Raw genomic sequence first — 13,038 nt, forward strand, 5'->3', positions numbered from 1 at the left:
TGCTTAATCTTGTATGAAAAAAATGATGGATGAAAAGAAAATGTTTTTCTAAAGAAGAGTGGTGAGGGGGAGTATTAAACTATGTTATTATCATTCAATAAATAAAATTGCATGGTACGTATTAGAAAAATCTTTATAAGTGACAGACAAAAAATATTTATTATATGATAAGATCTATAAATGAGGAGAAATAAACTCTAGAAATGTGAGCAAAGAATATTGCTTTGGACTGCTAGTTGAACCCTGAAATCTATTCTCTTCCTTTCATAGTAATAGATTTTTAGCTGAACATATGGCTACCCACTTAAGAGAATATATTTGATAGCTTCTCTTGTACTTTTGGCCATGAAACTCAAATGTGAGTTAAGGTAACACACGTAACTTCTCTTTCACTTGCTTAATAGCAAATTACTTTTCTTCAATTAAGTTTTCTCCTTTTCTTTCTTTCAATGTATAACAGAACCTGAGTCTCTAAATTACTATGGGGATCAGAACCACCAGAGCAGCTGGGACTACTTAACCTATAATGTGGGAAAGAAATAAACTTATTTGAACCATTATATTTTAGAGTCTCTTGTGCCAGTTATTTAGCCTATATCCTAAAAGAATAACAGAGGCTATTCCCACAAGAGGGAAATACTGATGTCTAACTTATATGTGAAAAGACATTCTTTCTCTGTTGTAATCAAAGGAGGGCAAATTAAAACAACAATAATATTTTGGACATTGTATCAGCAAAAACTAAAAGACTGATAAAGTTGAGAAAACTGAGTTTTACACAAGTATGTGAGGAAACCAGCATTTTTATATTGAAAATGTAAAATGGTACAATCTTTGGCGACAGTAACAGGACAAGAGTGCAAAGATACACAAATACCAACGGTCATCACAATGTCATGTACCTCCCTAGACTGAGCTGCCATGAAACATTAAAAATGATGATTTGACAAATTATCTTCAGTCACGATAGCAGACTACTTAACATAGAAGATAAAAAACTAGCCTGTGCTCTAGGAAAGCATATGTCCAAAAAAAATGACATACTAGTTTGGTAAAGAAAACAAAATTTATAATACCTGAACTCCCATCATGAGAAGAATTTTATAGCATACTTGATTAATGTTATAATTTTATTGCTATGTTATAGCTTAAAGTACTTTGTAAAACTGAATCAGATTTTGATAGAGGGTAGAACTCTTTAAATGTAAACTTTAGTTTTACTGCCTTGAGATCTCAATCTACCACCTAATGCCTTACAGACTGGCTCTTCTCAAACTTTTCTACTGAAAGAACTTGTAATACCATAGGAAATTAAGCATTTATTCCCCAAAGATGCCAAAGAAGCCAAATGACCCCTAACTTTTAGAAGTCTTGTGTTTTATCTTAAAAATTCATGTACATTTGGCATTCTACCAAGTACTTTCAAATTTAATTAGTTAACATGTTCTCCCAAATCTTTTTTGAAAAACTAGTTTTTCAAAAAACATGTCACATTTATCTTGGGGCCTTTTCGAGCTGCAACGTATGTATCTAATAAAAAGAACAAAAGCTTTGGATTAAATCCTAGCTCTGGCAACTACCTGTCATACGAAGCTGGGCAAGTCACTTAACCTAACTAAAGGCTCCATTTACTCTAATGGAGGTGACAATGCTTAGGTGTGGGTCTTTATGTAAAAACATTTGGGCAATTTTTTACAAAGTTGTGTGCACATTTGTTAAATTTTTATGCTTTACAATGTAACAAACATTTAAGTTTCAACTTGTTTTCAGTTATAATTTGACCATGATGCATTTTAACTACCAATTATTATTCTACCAGCAACTACTATATTTAGCAATTGAATTAATACCTGTAATTGTGCTTTCCTTAGCTGCTGGCTGGTAATTTGAGCTTTTTGTTGCATCATATTTTCAATTCTTTGGTTGACTTGCTTTTCTTTCTTGAGCTCATTTCCATAAAATCTGGACCCCTAATGTAGGAAAAGAATGCACAGCATAAGAGAAAGGGCTGAAGGAAAGCATCACTGTGAACTGATGGCTAAGAGTACAGACTCTAGAAAGAGAATGGCTTGAATTCAAAACTAACCTCCATTACTTACTAGCTCGGTGACCCTAAAGTTCATTTTATTATGCCTCAGCCTCCCTAATCTGTAAAATGAACTTACAGTTACCTAAATCACAAGATTGTTGTGAGGCAGTAAGCACAGTACAAACTCTTCAAGATGAGTACAGATCTCCATTTGGGAAATAAAAGCATATCCTAGGTGGGATCCTCCAGGCACATCCAAGGATTTAGTCAGCTGGGTCATCAATTATCTTCTTTACCTTCATTGAAAAATTATTGTAAAAAATTAACAGAAACCTCATTAAATACTCAGAGATCAGAAGAGGGAGCTCTGGCCCCCTTTGATGATAGCAGAAAGCAACAAAAAGAACAAAGACTTTCCTGGCAACGACGCAGCCAATGAAAAGTCATGGCCTCTGTTTACTATATACCCTTGTCAACTTCCTTTTCTCCTCTTGGAAAGAGTTCTCTTTGTTTTTGCTGAGCACTTGCACGTGGCTTACCACGGCTGCAGTCCTTGAACTGCAATTCTCTGCTAATCTCAAACAAACCCATCATTTTTTTTAATGGAGAAATAATTAGCGGTCTGTTTTAAGTAAACAGTACTTTAAAATATTTAATATTAGCCATTAAATAAAATGTAGAAAGTAACTTTTAGAAAATCATCTATCATTCCATCAGTGAACATATTATCTACCTATTTATAAGACTGATGGCCACTGAGATCATTTTTACATTTTGGCTATCATGAAAAATGCTGCAATGAACAATTGTGTACATATTTTATGTGGTCACATGTTTTCATCTTCCTTGGATATGTAACTGGGAGTGGAATCTCTGTGTTACATGGCAACTCCCTGCTTAACCCTTTGAGGAACTGCAAAACTGTTTTTCAAAATGGCAGAAGCATTTCACAAGTCTACCAGCAATGTATGAGGATACCAATTTCTCCATATCCTTGCAAAATCTGTTAGTTTGTCTTTATTACAGCAATTCTAGGCTGTAATACTATGAATGTATCTCATTGTGGTTTTGGGTTTTTTTGGTTTTTTAGCTACATTGGGTCTTCGTTGGGGCATGCAGGGGGCTTCTTTAGTTGTGGTACATGGGCTTCTATAGTTGGGATTAGTTTCCCAACCAGGGATTGAACTCGTGTCCCATGCATTAGAAGGTGGATTCTTTTTTTAAAAAATTTATTTAATTGGAGGCTAATTAATTTATAATATTGTGGTGGGTTTTGCCATACATTGACATGAATCAGCCACGGGTGTGCATGTGTTCCCCCATCCCAAACCCTCCTCCCACCTCCCTCCCCATCCCATCCCTCTGGGTTGCCCCAGTGCACCTGCTTTGAGTGCCCTGTTTCATGTATCAAACTTGGACTGGTCATCTATTTCACATATGGTATTATACATGTTTCAATGCCATTTTCTCAAATCATCCCACCCTCACCTTCTCCCAGAGTCCAAAAGTCTGTTCTTTATATCTGTGTCTCTTTAGCTGTCTTGCATGTAGGATCATCGTTCCCATCTTTCTAAATTCCATATATATGTGCTAATCTACTGTATTGGTGTTTTTCTTTCTGACTTACTTCACTCTGTATAATAGGCTCCAGTTTCATCCACCTCATTAGAACTGACTCAAATGTGTTCCTTTTAACGGCTGAGTAATACTCCATTATGTACATGTACCACAACCTTCTTATCCATTCATCTGCTGATGGACATCTAGGTTGCTTCCATGTCCTGGCTATTGTAAGCAGTGCTGCGATGAACACTGGGGTACACGTGTCTCTTTCAATTCTGGTTTCCTTGGTGTGTATGCCCAGCAGTGGGATTGCTGGGTCATATGGCGGTTCTTTTTCCAGTTTTTTAAGGAATCTCCACACTGTTCTCCATAGTGGCTGTATTAGTTTGCATTCCCACCAACAATGTAAGAGCATTCTGTTTTCTCCACACCCTCTCTATCATTTATTGTTTGTAGACTTTTTGATAAAACCCATTCTGACCAGTGTGAGATGGTACCTCATTGTGGTTTTGATTCACGTTTCTCTGATGAGTGATGTTGAGCATCTTATCATGCGTTTGTTAGCCATCTGTATGTCTTCTTCAGAGAAATGTCTGTTTAGTTCTTTGGCCCATTTTCTTGATTGGGTCATTTATTTTTCTGATATTGAGCTGCATAAGCTGCTTGTATATTTTTGAGATTAATTCTTTGTCAGTTGCTTCATTTGCTATTATTTTCTCCCATTCTGAAGGCCGTCTTTTCACCTTGCTTATAGTTTCCTTCATTGTGCAAAAGCTTTTAAGTTTAGTTAGGTCCCATTTGTTTATTTTTGCTTTTATTTCCCTTACTCTGGGAGGTGGGTCATAGAGGATCTTGCTGTGATTTATGTCAGAGAGTGTTTTGCCAATGTTTTCCTCTAGGAGTTTTATAGATTCTGGTCCTATATTTAGATGTTTAATCCATTTTGAGTTTATTTTGTGTATGGTGTTAGAAAGTGTTCTAGTTTCATTCTTTTACAGGTGGTTGACCAGTTTTCCCAGCACCACTTGTTAAAGAGACTGTTTTTTCTCCATTGTATATTTTTTCCTCATTTATCAAAGATAAGGTGTCCACAGGTGTGTGGATTTATCTCTGGGCTTTCTATTTTGTTCCATTGATCTATATTTCTTTCTTTGTGCCACTACCATACTGTCTTGATGACTGTAACTTTGTAGTATAGTCTGAAGTCAGGCAGGTTGATTCCTCCAGTTCTGTTCTTCTCTCTCAAGATTCCTTTGTCTATTTGATGTTTTTTGTATTTCCATACAAATTGTTTAATTATTTGTTCTACTTCTGTGAAAAATACCATTGGTAGCTTGATAGGGATTGCATTGAATCTATAGATTGTTTTGGGTAGTATACTCATTTTCACTATATTGATTCTTCCAAGCCATGAACATGGCATATTTCTCCATCTATTTGTGTCCTCTTTGATTTCTTTCATCAGTGTTTTATAGTTTTCTATATATAGGTCTTTTGTTTCTTTAGGTAATTTTACTCCTAAGTATTTTATTCTTTTCATTGCAATGGTGAGTGGGACTCTTTAATTTCTCTTTCTGTTTTCTCATTGTTAGTGTATAGGAATGCAAGGGATTTCTGTGCATTAATTTTATATCTTGAAACTTTACTATATTCACTGATTAGTTCTAGTAATTTTCTGGTTGTGTCTTTGGGGTTTTCTAGGTAGAGGATCATGTCATCCGCAAACAGAGTTTTACTTCTTTTCCAATCTGGATTCCTTTTATTTCTTTTTCTTCTCTGACTGCTGTGGCTAAAACTTCCAAAACAATGTTGAATGGTAGTGATGAGAGTGGGCACCCTTGTCTTATTCCTGACTTTAGGGGAAATGCTTTCAATTTTTCACCTTTGAGGATAATGCTTGCTGTGGGTTTATCATATATGGGTTTTATTATGTTGGGTTATTCATCGCTCAGTCGATAAAGAGTCTGCCTGCAATGCAGGAGACCTGGGTTTGAATCCTGGGTCAGGAAGATCCCCTGGAGAAGGAAATGGCAACCCACTCCAGTATTCTTGCCTGGAGAATTCCATGGAGCCTGGCAGGCTAAAGTCTATGGGGTCGCAAGAGTCAGACACGACTGAGCGACTAAGCACACAGCACACATGTTCCTTCCATGCCTGCTTTCTGGAGAGTTTTTATCATAAATGGATGCTGAACTTTGTCAAAGGTTTTCTTTGCATCTATTGAGATAATCATATGGTTTTCATCTTTCAATTTGTTAATGTGGTGTATCACAATGATTGATTTGTGAATAATGAAGAATCCTTGCATCCCTGGGATAAAGCCCACTTGGTCATGATGTATGATTTTTTTAACATGTTGTTGAATTCTGTTTGCTAGCATTTTGTTAAGGATTTTTGCATCTATGTTCATCAGTGATATTGGCTTGTAGTTTTCTGTTTTTGTGCTATTTTTGTCTGATTTTGGTATTAGGGTGATGGTGGCCTCACAGAATGAGTTTGGCAGTTTACCTTCCTCCGCAATTTTCTGGAAGAGTTTGAGTAGGATAGGTGTTCAGTCAGTTGACTTCAGTCACTCAGTAGTGTCCGACTCTTTGCAACACCATGAACTGCAGCACGCCAGGCCTCCCTGTCCATCACCAACTCCCGGAGTTCACTCAGACTCATGTCCATTGAGTTGGTAATGCCATCCAGCCATCTCATCCTCTGTTGTCCCCTTCTCCTCCTGCCCCCAATTCCTCCCAGCATCAGAGTCTTTTCCAATTAGTCAACTCTTCGCATGAAGTGGCCAAAGTATTGGAGTTTCAGCTTTAGCATCAGTCCTTCCAAAGAACACCCAGGACTGATCTTTAGAATGGACTGGTTGGATCTCCTTGCAGGCCAAGGGACTCTCAAGAGTCTTCTCCAACACCATAGTTCAAAAGCATCAATTCTTCAGCGCTCAGCTTTCTTCACAGTCCAACTCTCACATCCATACATGACCACTGGAAAAACCATAGCTTTAACTAGACGGACCTTTGTTGGCAAAGTAATGTCTAGGATAGGTGTTAGCTCTTCTCTATGATGGGTCTGTTAAGATTTTCTATTTCTTCCTGGTTCAGTTTTGGCACGTTGTACTTTTCTAAGAATTTGTCCATTTCTTCCAAGTTGTCCATTTTATTGGCATACAGTTGCTGATAGCAGTCTCTTATGATCCTTTGTATTTCTGTGTTGTCTGTTGTGATTTCTCCATTTCATTTCTAATTCTGTTGATTTGATTCTTCTTCATTTTTTTCTTGATGAGTCTGGCTAATGGTTTGTTTTTTATCTTCTCAAAGAACCAGCTTTTAGCTTTGTTGATTTTTGCTATGGTCTCTTTTCTTTTGCATTTATTTCTGCCCTAATTTTTAAGATTTCTTTACTTCTGCTAACCCTGGGGTTCTTCATTTCTTCTTTTTCTAGTTGCTTTACGTGTAAAGTTAGATTATTTACTTGATTTCTCTCCTGTTTCTTGAGATATGCTTGTATTGCTATGAACCTTCCCCTTAGCACTGCTTTTACTGAGTCCCATAGGTTTTGGGTTGTTGTGTTTTCACTTTCATTCATTTCTATGCATATTTTGATTTCTTTTTTGATTTTTTCAGTGATTTGTTGGTTATTTAGAAGCGTGTTGTTTAGTCTCCATATGTTTTTATTTCTAATACTTTTTTTTCCTGTAGTTGACATCTAATCTTATTGCACTGTGATCAGAAAAGATGTCTGAAATGATTTCAATTTTTTTGAATTTACCAAGGCTAGATTTATGGCCCAGGATATGATCTAACCTGGGGAATTTTCTGTGTGCACTTGAGAAAAAGGTGAAATTCATTGTTTTGGGGTGAAATGTCCTACAGATATCAATTAGGTCTAACTGGTCCACTGTAGAATTTAAAGTTTGTGTTTCCTTGCTAATTCTGTTTGGTTGATCTATCCATAGGTGTGAGTGGTGTATTAAAGTCTCCCACTATTATTGTGTTACTGTTAATTTCCCCTTTCAGACTTGTTAATATTTGTGGAAGGAGGATTCTTAACCACTGAACCACAAGGGAAGTCCCTCATTGTGGTTTTAATTTGCTTTTTCCTAATGACTAATGTTGAACATCTCCTCATGAGCCATTCTTATATCTTCCTTAGTAAAGTGTCTATTTATATGTGTTGCACATTTTTTGATTGGGTTGTCTTCTCATTAATGAGCTGTAAGAATAATTCATATTTTCTGGATGTAAGTCCTTTAACAGATGTGTGTTTTGCAAATAGATATTTTACTCTAGTATGTTACTTATCTTTGTATTTTTAATGGTATCTGCCAAACATTGTGAAATTTGATGAGAAATATAAATTAACGCTACATTGCATTACCGAAGACTGGCAAATCCAAAAGTACAGTAACACACTGTGTTGGTACGGATTCAATATACTCTTATATATTGGCACTGGAAATGTAAATTGATACAACTACTATGGAGGGCAATTGAGCAATTCATTGAAAAATACACATGTATATATCCTTTCAAGCTATCTGTATTTGGTTCAGGGAATCTCTCCTGTAGTTATATTTGCACATATGTAATAAAGTTATGAAATACAAGGTTATTCACTGTAGTATTATGTGTAAAGATGAAAGACCAGAAATGACTTATATGTTCATTAACTAAGATTCTGGCTAGTTCAATAAATTATAGTATATCCACCTATGCAGGCATAAAAAAGAGGGAAGATCTTTAATTTCTTATACAGAAAGACTACCAAGATATAACTGAAACAAAAACAAAAACACCCACAATTGTAGTAGCCTCCTCTTGAGGTGGGAAAAAAGGGCTGAAAAAGAAGATATACGTTATTTTGCTTTAACAAGCATACTATGTGCATGTTAAGTACCAAGCAGAATGCAAAAGCATTAGCAGAGAAGGGAGATTATTCTATATGCAGATGTGTGTTTATATACAATTTTATATATTAATTTTATATATTAAATTTTATATATTAAATATATAACAATTTTATATATTAAAATTTTATATATTAAAATACTTAACAATTTTATATATTAAATATATTTTAATATATATTTAACAATTTTATATATTAAAATACTTAAAATGTCATCTAGAACATAATAATTTTCTTTTTTAAAAAAAGTAAAAAGGTTACTAAATTAAAGATACTGAAAGGAAAAAGAAACATACTTTTGTGGCTTCCATTATAATTTTGTTGATTTTCTCTTTATCTAATCCTTCCATTCCAGCTTTATTATCATTAAGTCCCATCCTAAGCAGAAGATCGTCTTTGTAATTGTCACTCTTCTCCTTTGTGCTACCCATGGTGTAAACCTGAAGAAAAGAAAAAAGTTAATGGTAAAATGGCTCTTTTTATTATCTGAAAAAGCACATAAAACAAACATGTTTTTCAAAGCATTCATGGAGGGCAAGGGTTTGGGAGAGCAGTGTCATTTTAAAAATGACATAGAAATCAGCAAAACAAAAATGACAGTTAAGATTTTTTTGGCTACTGAAAAATAATTAGTACTCAGATTTTAAAATTATTATCCCAAGATTTATACTCTTGGAGGGAAGAAAGGGATTAACATTTCCTGCCAACTCTGTGCCAGTCACTATGCAGGGTGCTTTACACTTGAATTTCACACATCAGCCCTGGAAGATAGATATTATTATCCTCAATATAAAGAGAAAAGAAACCTGAGTTATAGAACATGCCTACTGACAGAGATTTGATAAGTGACAACATTTGTGTCCAAAGTTCATGTTTTTTTTCCCCCTATTTAATGCACTGTTTGGGCTTCCCTGGTGGCTCAGACAGTAAAGAATCCACCTGCAATGTGAGAGGACTGGGTTTGATCCCTGAGTTGGGAAGATCCCCTGGAGGAGAGCATGGCAACCCACTCCGGTATTCCCGCCTGGAGAATCCCCATGGATAGAGGAGCCTGGTGGGCTACAGTCCATGGGGTGGCAAAGAGTCAGACACGACTGAGAGACTATAATCACTGCACAGCACAATCCACTGTATGAGAAATAAATACAGAATAACACTTGCCCTGCCAAATGTAAGTTCAATAGCATTTATTACCTACTGTTTGCAGAGTTCCATTCTTAAATCAGTGAAAAAATACAGGGAAAAAAAAAATCTATCCCCTTGCAGGAAATCATTACACTTTGCAATGTCATATCACTTCTGAGGTTAATTTCAAATAATAATTCTTTAGGATCTTAATATAACTCTTTATAATTTACCTTCACATACATTAGCTTTTAAAAACAATTAAAACAACCGCAGAAAATAGCTTTGCTCATTCTCATGTTAGGGAGAAAGAAATTTGAATTTCAGGAAGGTTAAATGAATTGCCCACCATGACTCTGATGAAAAGCAAAAGATCTAGGATTTCACCAAGTCTTCTTACTCCAGATCTAAAGCAGCTACCATGACATCACAGCTGCCTCCAGTTTGGGGCTCTTCTACTCTGGTGGCTCAGACTGTAAAGAATCTGCCTGCTATGCAGGAGACTCAGGTTTGATCCCTGGGTTGGAACTACAGTCCATGGGGTCACAAAGGGTTGGACACGACTCAGCAACTAACACTTTCATTTTTTCACATACTACAAATAAATGGCCAGGTGAATAGCTGCCATGAATCCACAACAAATTATGACCATAATTTCTCATCTGGATGATTTACAGCAGGCTCATTTATTCTACCAGAGAAGGCAATGGCACCCCACTCCACTATTCTTGCCTGGAAAATCCCATGCACAGAGGAGACTGGTGGGCTGCAGTCCATGGGGTTGCTGAGAGTTGGACACGACTGAGCGACTTCACTTTCACTTTTCACTTTCATGCACTGGAGAAGGAAATGGCAACCCACTCCAGTGTTCTTGCCTGGAGAATCCCAAGGACGGGGGAGCCTGGTGGGCTGCTGTCTATGGGGTCGCACAGAGTCGGATATGACTGAAGCAACTTAGCAGCAGCATTTATTCTACTCTGCCTTGAGGCCCTTCTCTCCCCATTGACCCCCCCTTCCCTTTTTTCTATTTTAACATCACCATACATAGTTACAAATGTTTTTCTTGTGATGAGAACTTTTAAAATCCATTCTCTTAGCAATTTTCAACAATACAATATCGTATTAACTATAGTCACCATGTTGTGCATTATATATTTTATAATCGAAAGTTTATACCTTTTGATTCCCTTTACCTATTTCCCCCACCCACTACCTCTCACCTCTTCACTCCACTCCCCATCACTGCCACTGGCAACTACCAATCTGTTCTCTGCGAGTTTTCTGTTTTCGGTTTTAGATTCCACATGTAAGTGAGATTATACACTATTTTTCTCTGATTTATTTCCCTTAGTATAATGCCCTTAAGAGGATCTTTTCTTGAGAGTTGCTTTCATTTTTAGTACCAGCAAAGAAAAAAGTAAATTATAAAATGAAATTTGAATACTGTGATTATTAGTGATGGTTCCATTTGGAAAAAAATAAAATAAACCTGTATATCACAATAGTTATCAAACTTTGCTACACATTACATCCACCGCAGAGATCTTAAAACCCTTGATGCCCAGCTTGTATGCCATACCAAGTAAGTCAGAAAGTCTAGGAGAAGAAGTCAAATATAAATATTTTTAAGAGATGCCCAGATAATTCCAGTGTGCAATGAAGTATAGGAACCACTGGTGACTAAGGGAATATAGGTTGATTTTCTGTTATCCTTTGAATATTCTTCTCTCCAGCTTTCACATTCAGCCTAATATTATCCTGTATTTTGCCTTATGCTTTAGTAATCCAATAGTCTCATTTTCTAGTAAAACAGGAGAATGTAATTCATTCATAATTTTCCCAGACCAACACTACTGAAGAATGAAGAGGCTAAATGAAGACAGCCTACTTTAAAGCTGCATTCTCCTTTAAATGGTGACATATATGAAAGGAAAAGAAACAATTATTGAATGCCTACTACTTCACATATAGTATATTACTTAGTCCCCAGACTCTTGAGAATTAATTTTAGTCCTTAATTGGTGAGAAGAACTGGGTTATAAGCAATATTGGTGCCAGGCAAAGTTGTGAGACATGTCGTTTTCAATTACCTTGCTGCCTGGTTGATGCCCCACTGGCAGGCAACATATATCCAGTTTCATGGGCACAGATTTACTTTCATCTACATGCTAATGACTTCCAAGTTTACACTTCTAGTCCAAATGCCTGCCTGACATCTCAAATTTAACAAATCTGAAATGGACCTTCTCATCTGCCTCCATCCCCCAAACCAGCTCAATTTTCAGCCTTCCTCATCTTAGCTGAGGGCAACTCTAATACCTTCTGATGGAACATGCAAAACACCTTGCAGTCATTCTTTACTCTCCTCTTTCTCATACACCCCGCATCCAAACTGCCAGGAAGTCTTGTGGGCTCTACTTTCCAAGTCCGAAATGCAGTACTTGGATACAATCTCAAAAACGACAGAATGATCTCTGTTCATTTCCAAGGCAAACCATTCAGTATCACAGTAATCCAAGCCTATGCCCCAACCAGTAACTCTGAAGAAGCTGAAGTTGAACGGTTCTATGAAGACCTACAAGACCTTTTAGAACTAACAGAACTAACACCCAAAAAAGATGTCCTTCTCATTACAGGGGACTGGAATGCAAAAGTAGGAAGTCAAGAAACACCTGGGGTGACAGGCAAATTTGGCCTTGGAATACGGAATGAAGCAGGGCAAAGACTAATAGAGTTTTGCCAAGAAAATGCACTGGTCATAGCAAACACCCTCTTCCAACAACACAAGAGAAGACTCTATACATGGACATCACTAGATGGTCAACACCAAAATCAGACTGATTATATTCTTTGCAGCCAAAGATGGAGAAGCTCTATACAGTCAGCAAAAACAAGACCGGGAGCTGACTATGGCTCAGATCATGAACTCCTCATTGCCAAATTCAAACTTAAATTGAAGAAAGTAGGGAAAACCACTAGACCATTCAGGTATGACCTAAACAAGATTTCTTATGATTATACAGTGGAAGTGAGAAATAGATTTAAGGGACTAGATCTGAGAGAGTGCCTGATGAACTATGGATGGAGGTTCATGACATTGTACAAGAGACAGGAATCAAGACCATCCCCATGGAAAAGAAATGCAAAAAAGCAAAATGGCTGTCTGGGGAGGCCTTACAAATAGCTGTGAAAAGAAGAGAGGCGAAAAGCAAAGGAGAAAAGGAAAGATAATAAGCATCTGAATGCAGAGTTCCAAAGAATAGCAAGGAGAAATAAGAAAGCCTTCTTTGGCGATGAATGCAAGGAAATAGAGGAAAACAGAATGGGAAAGGCTAGAGATCTCTTCAAGAAAATTAGAGATACCAAGGGAACATTTCATGCAAAGATGGGCTCGATAAAGGACAGAAATGGTACGG

At 36.7% G+C, this 13,038-nt stretch overlaps 1 protein-coding gene across 2 annotated transcripts in view; it reads right to left on the reverse strand.

Annotated features, from left to right (window-relative positions):
* The window catches only part of LOC120852609 (DNA polymerase kappa-like), an 87,304-nt gene that overhangs the window by 30,763 nt on the left and 43,503 nt on the right, over positions 1 to 13,038 (reverse strand). For both annotated transcript variants that reach the window (XM_040225942.1, XM_040225940.1), the window contains exons 2-3: positions 8,794 to 8,937; positions 1,851 to 1,970 (exon numbers count right to left, since the gene is read on the reverse strand). In XM_040225942.1, the coding sequence (XP_040081876.1) occupies positions 1,851 to 1,970; positions 8,794 to 8,937 (264 nt within the window). The remainder of the gene's footprint in view (positions 1 to 1,850; positions 1,971 to 8,793; positions 8,938 to 13,038) is intronic.

Source organism: Oryx dammah, unplaced genomic scaffold, assembly GCF_014754425.2.
Source record: "Oryx dammah isolate SB20612 unplaced genomic scaffold, SCBI_Odam_1.1 HiC_scaffold_26, whole genome shotgun sequence".
NCBI classification, from domain to species: domain Eukaryota; kingdom Metazoa; phylum Chordata; class Mammalia; order Artiodactyla; family Bovidae; genus Oryx; species Oryx dammah.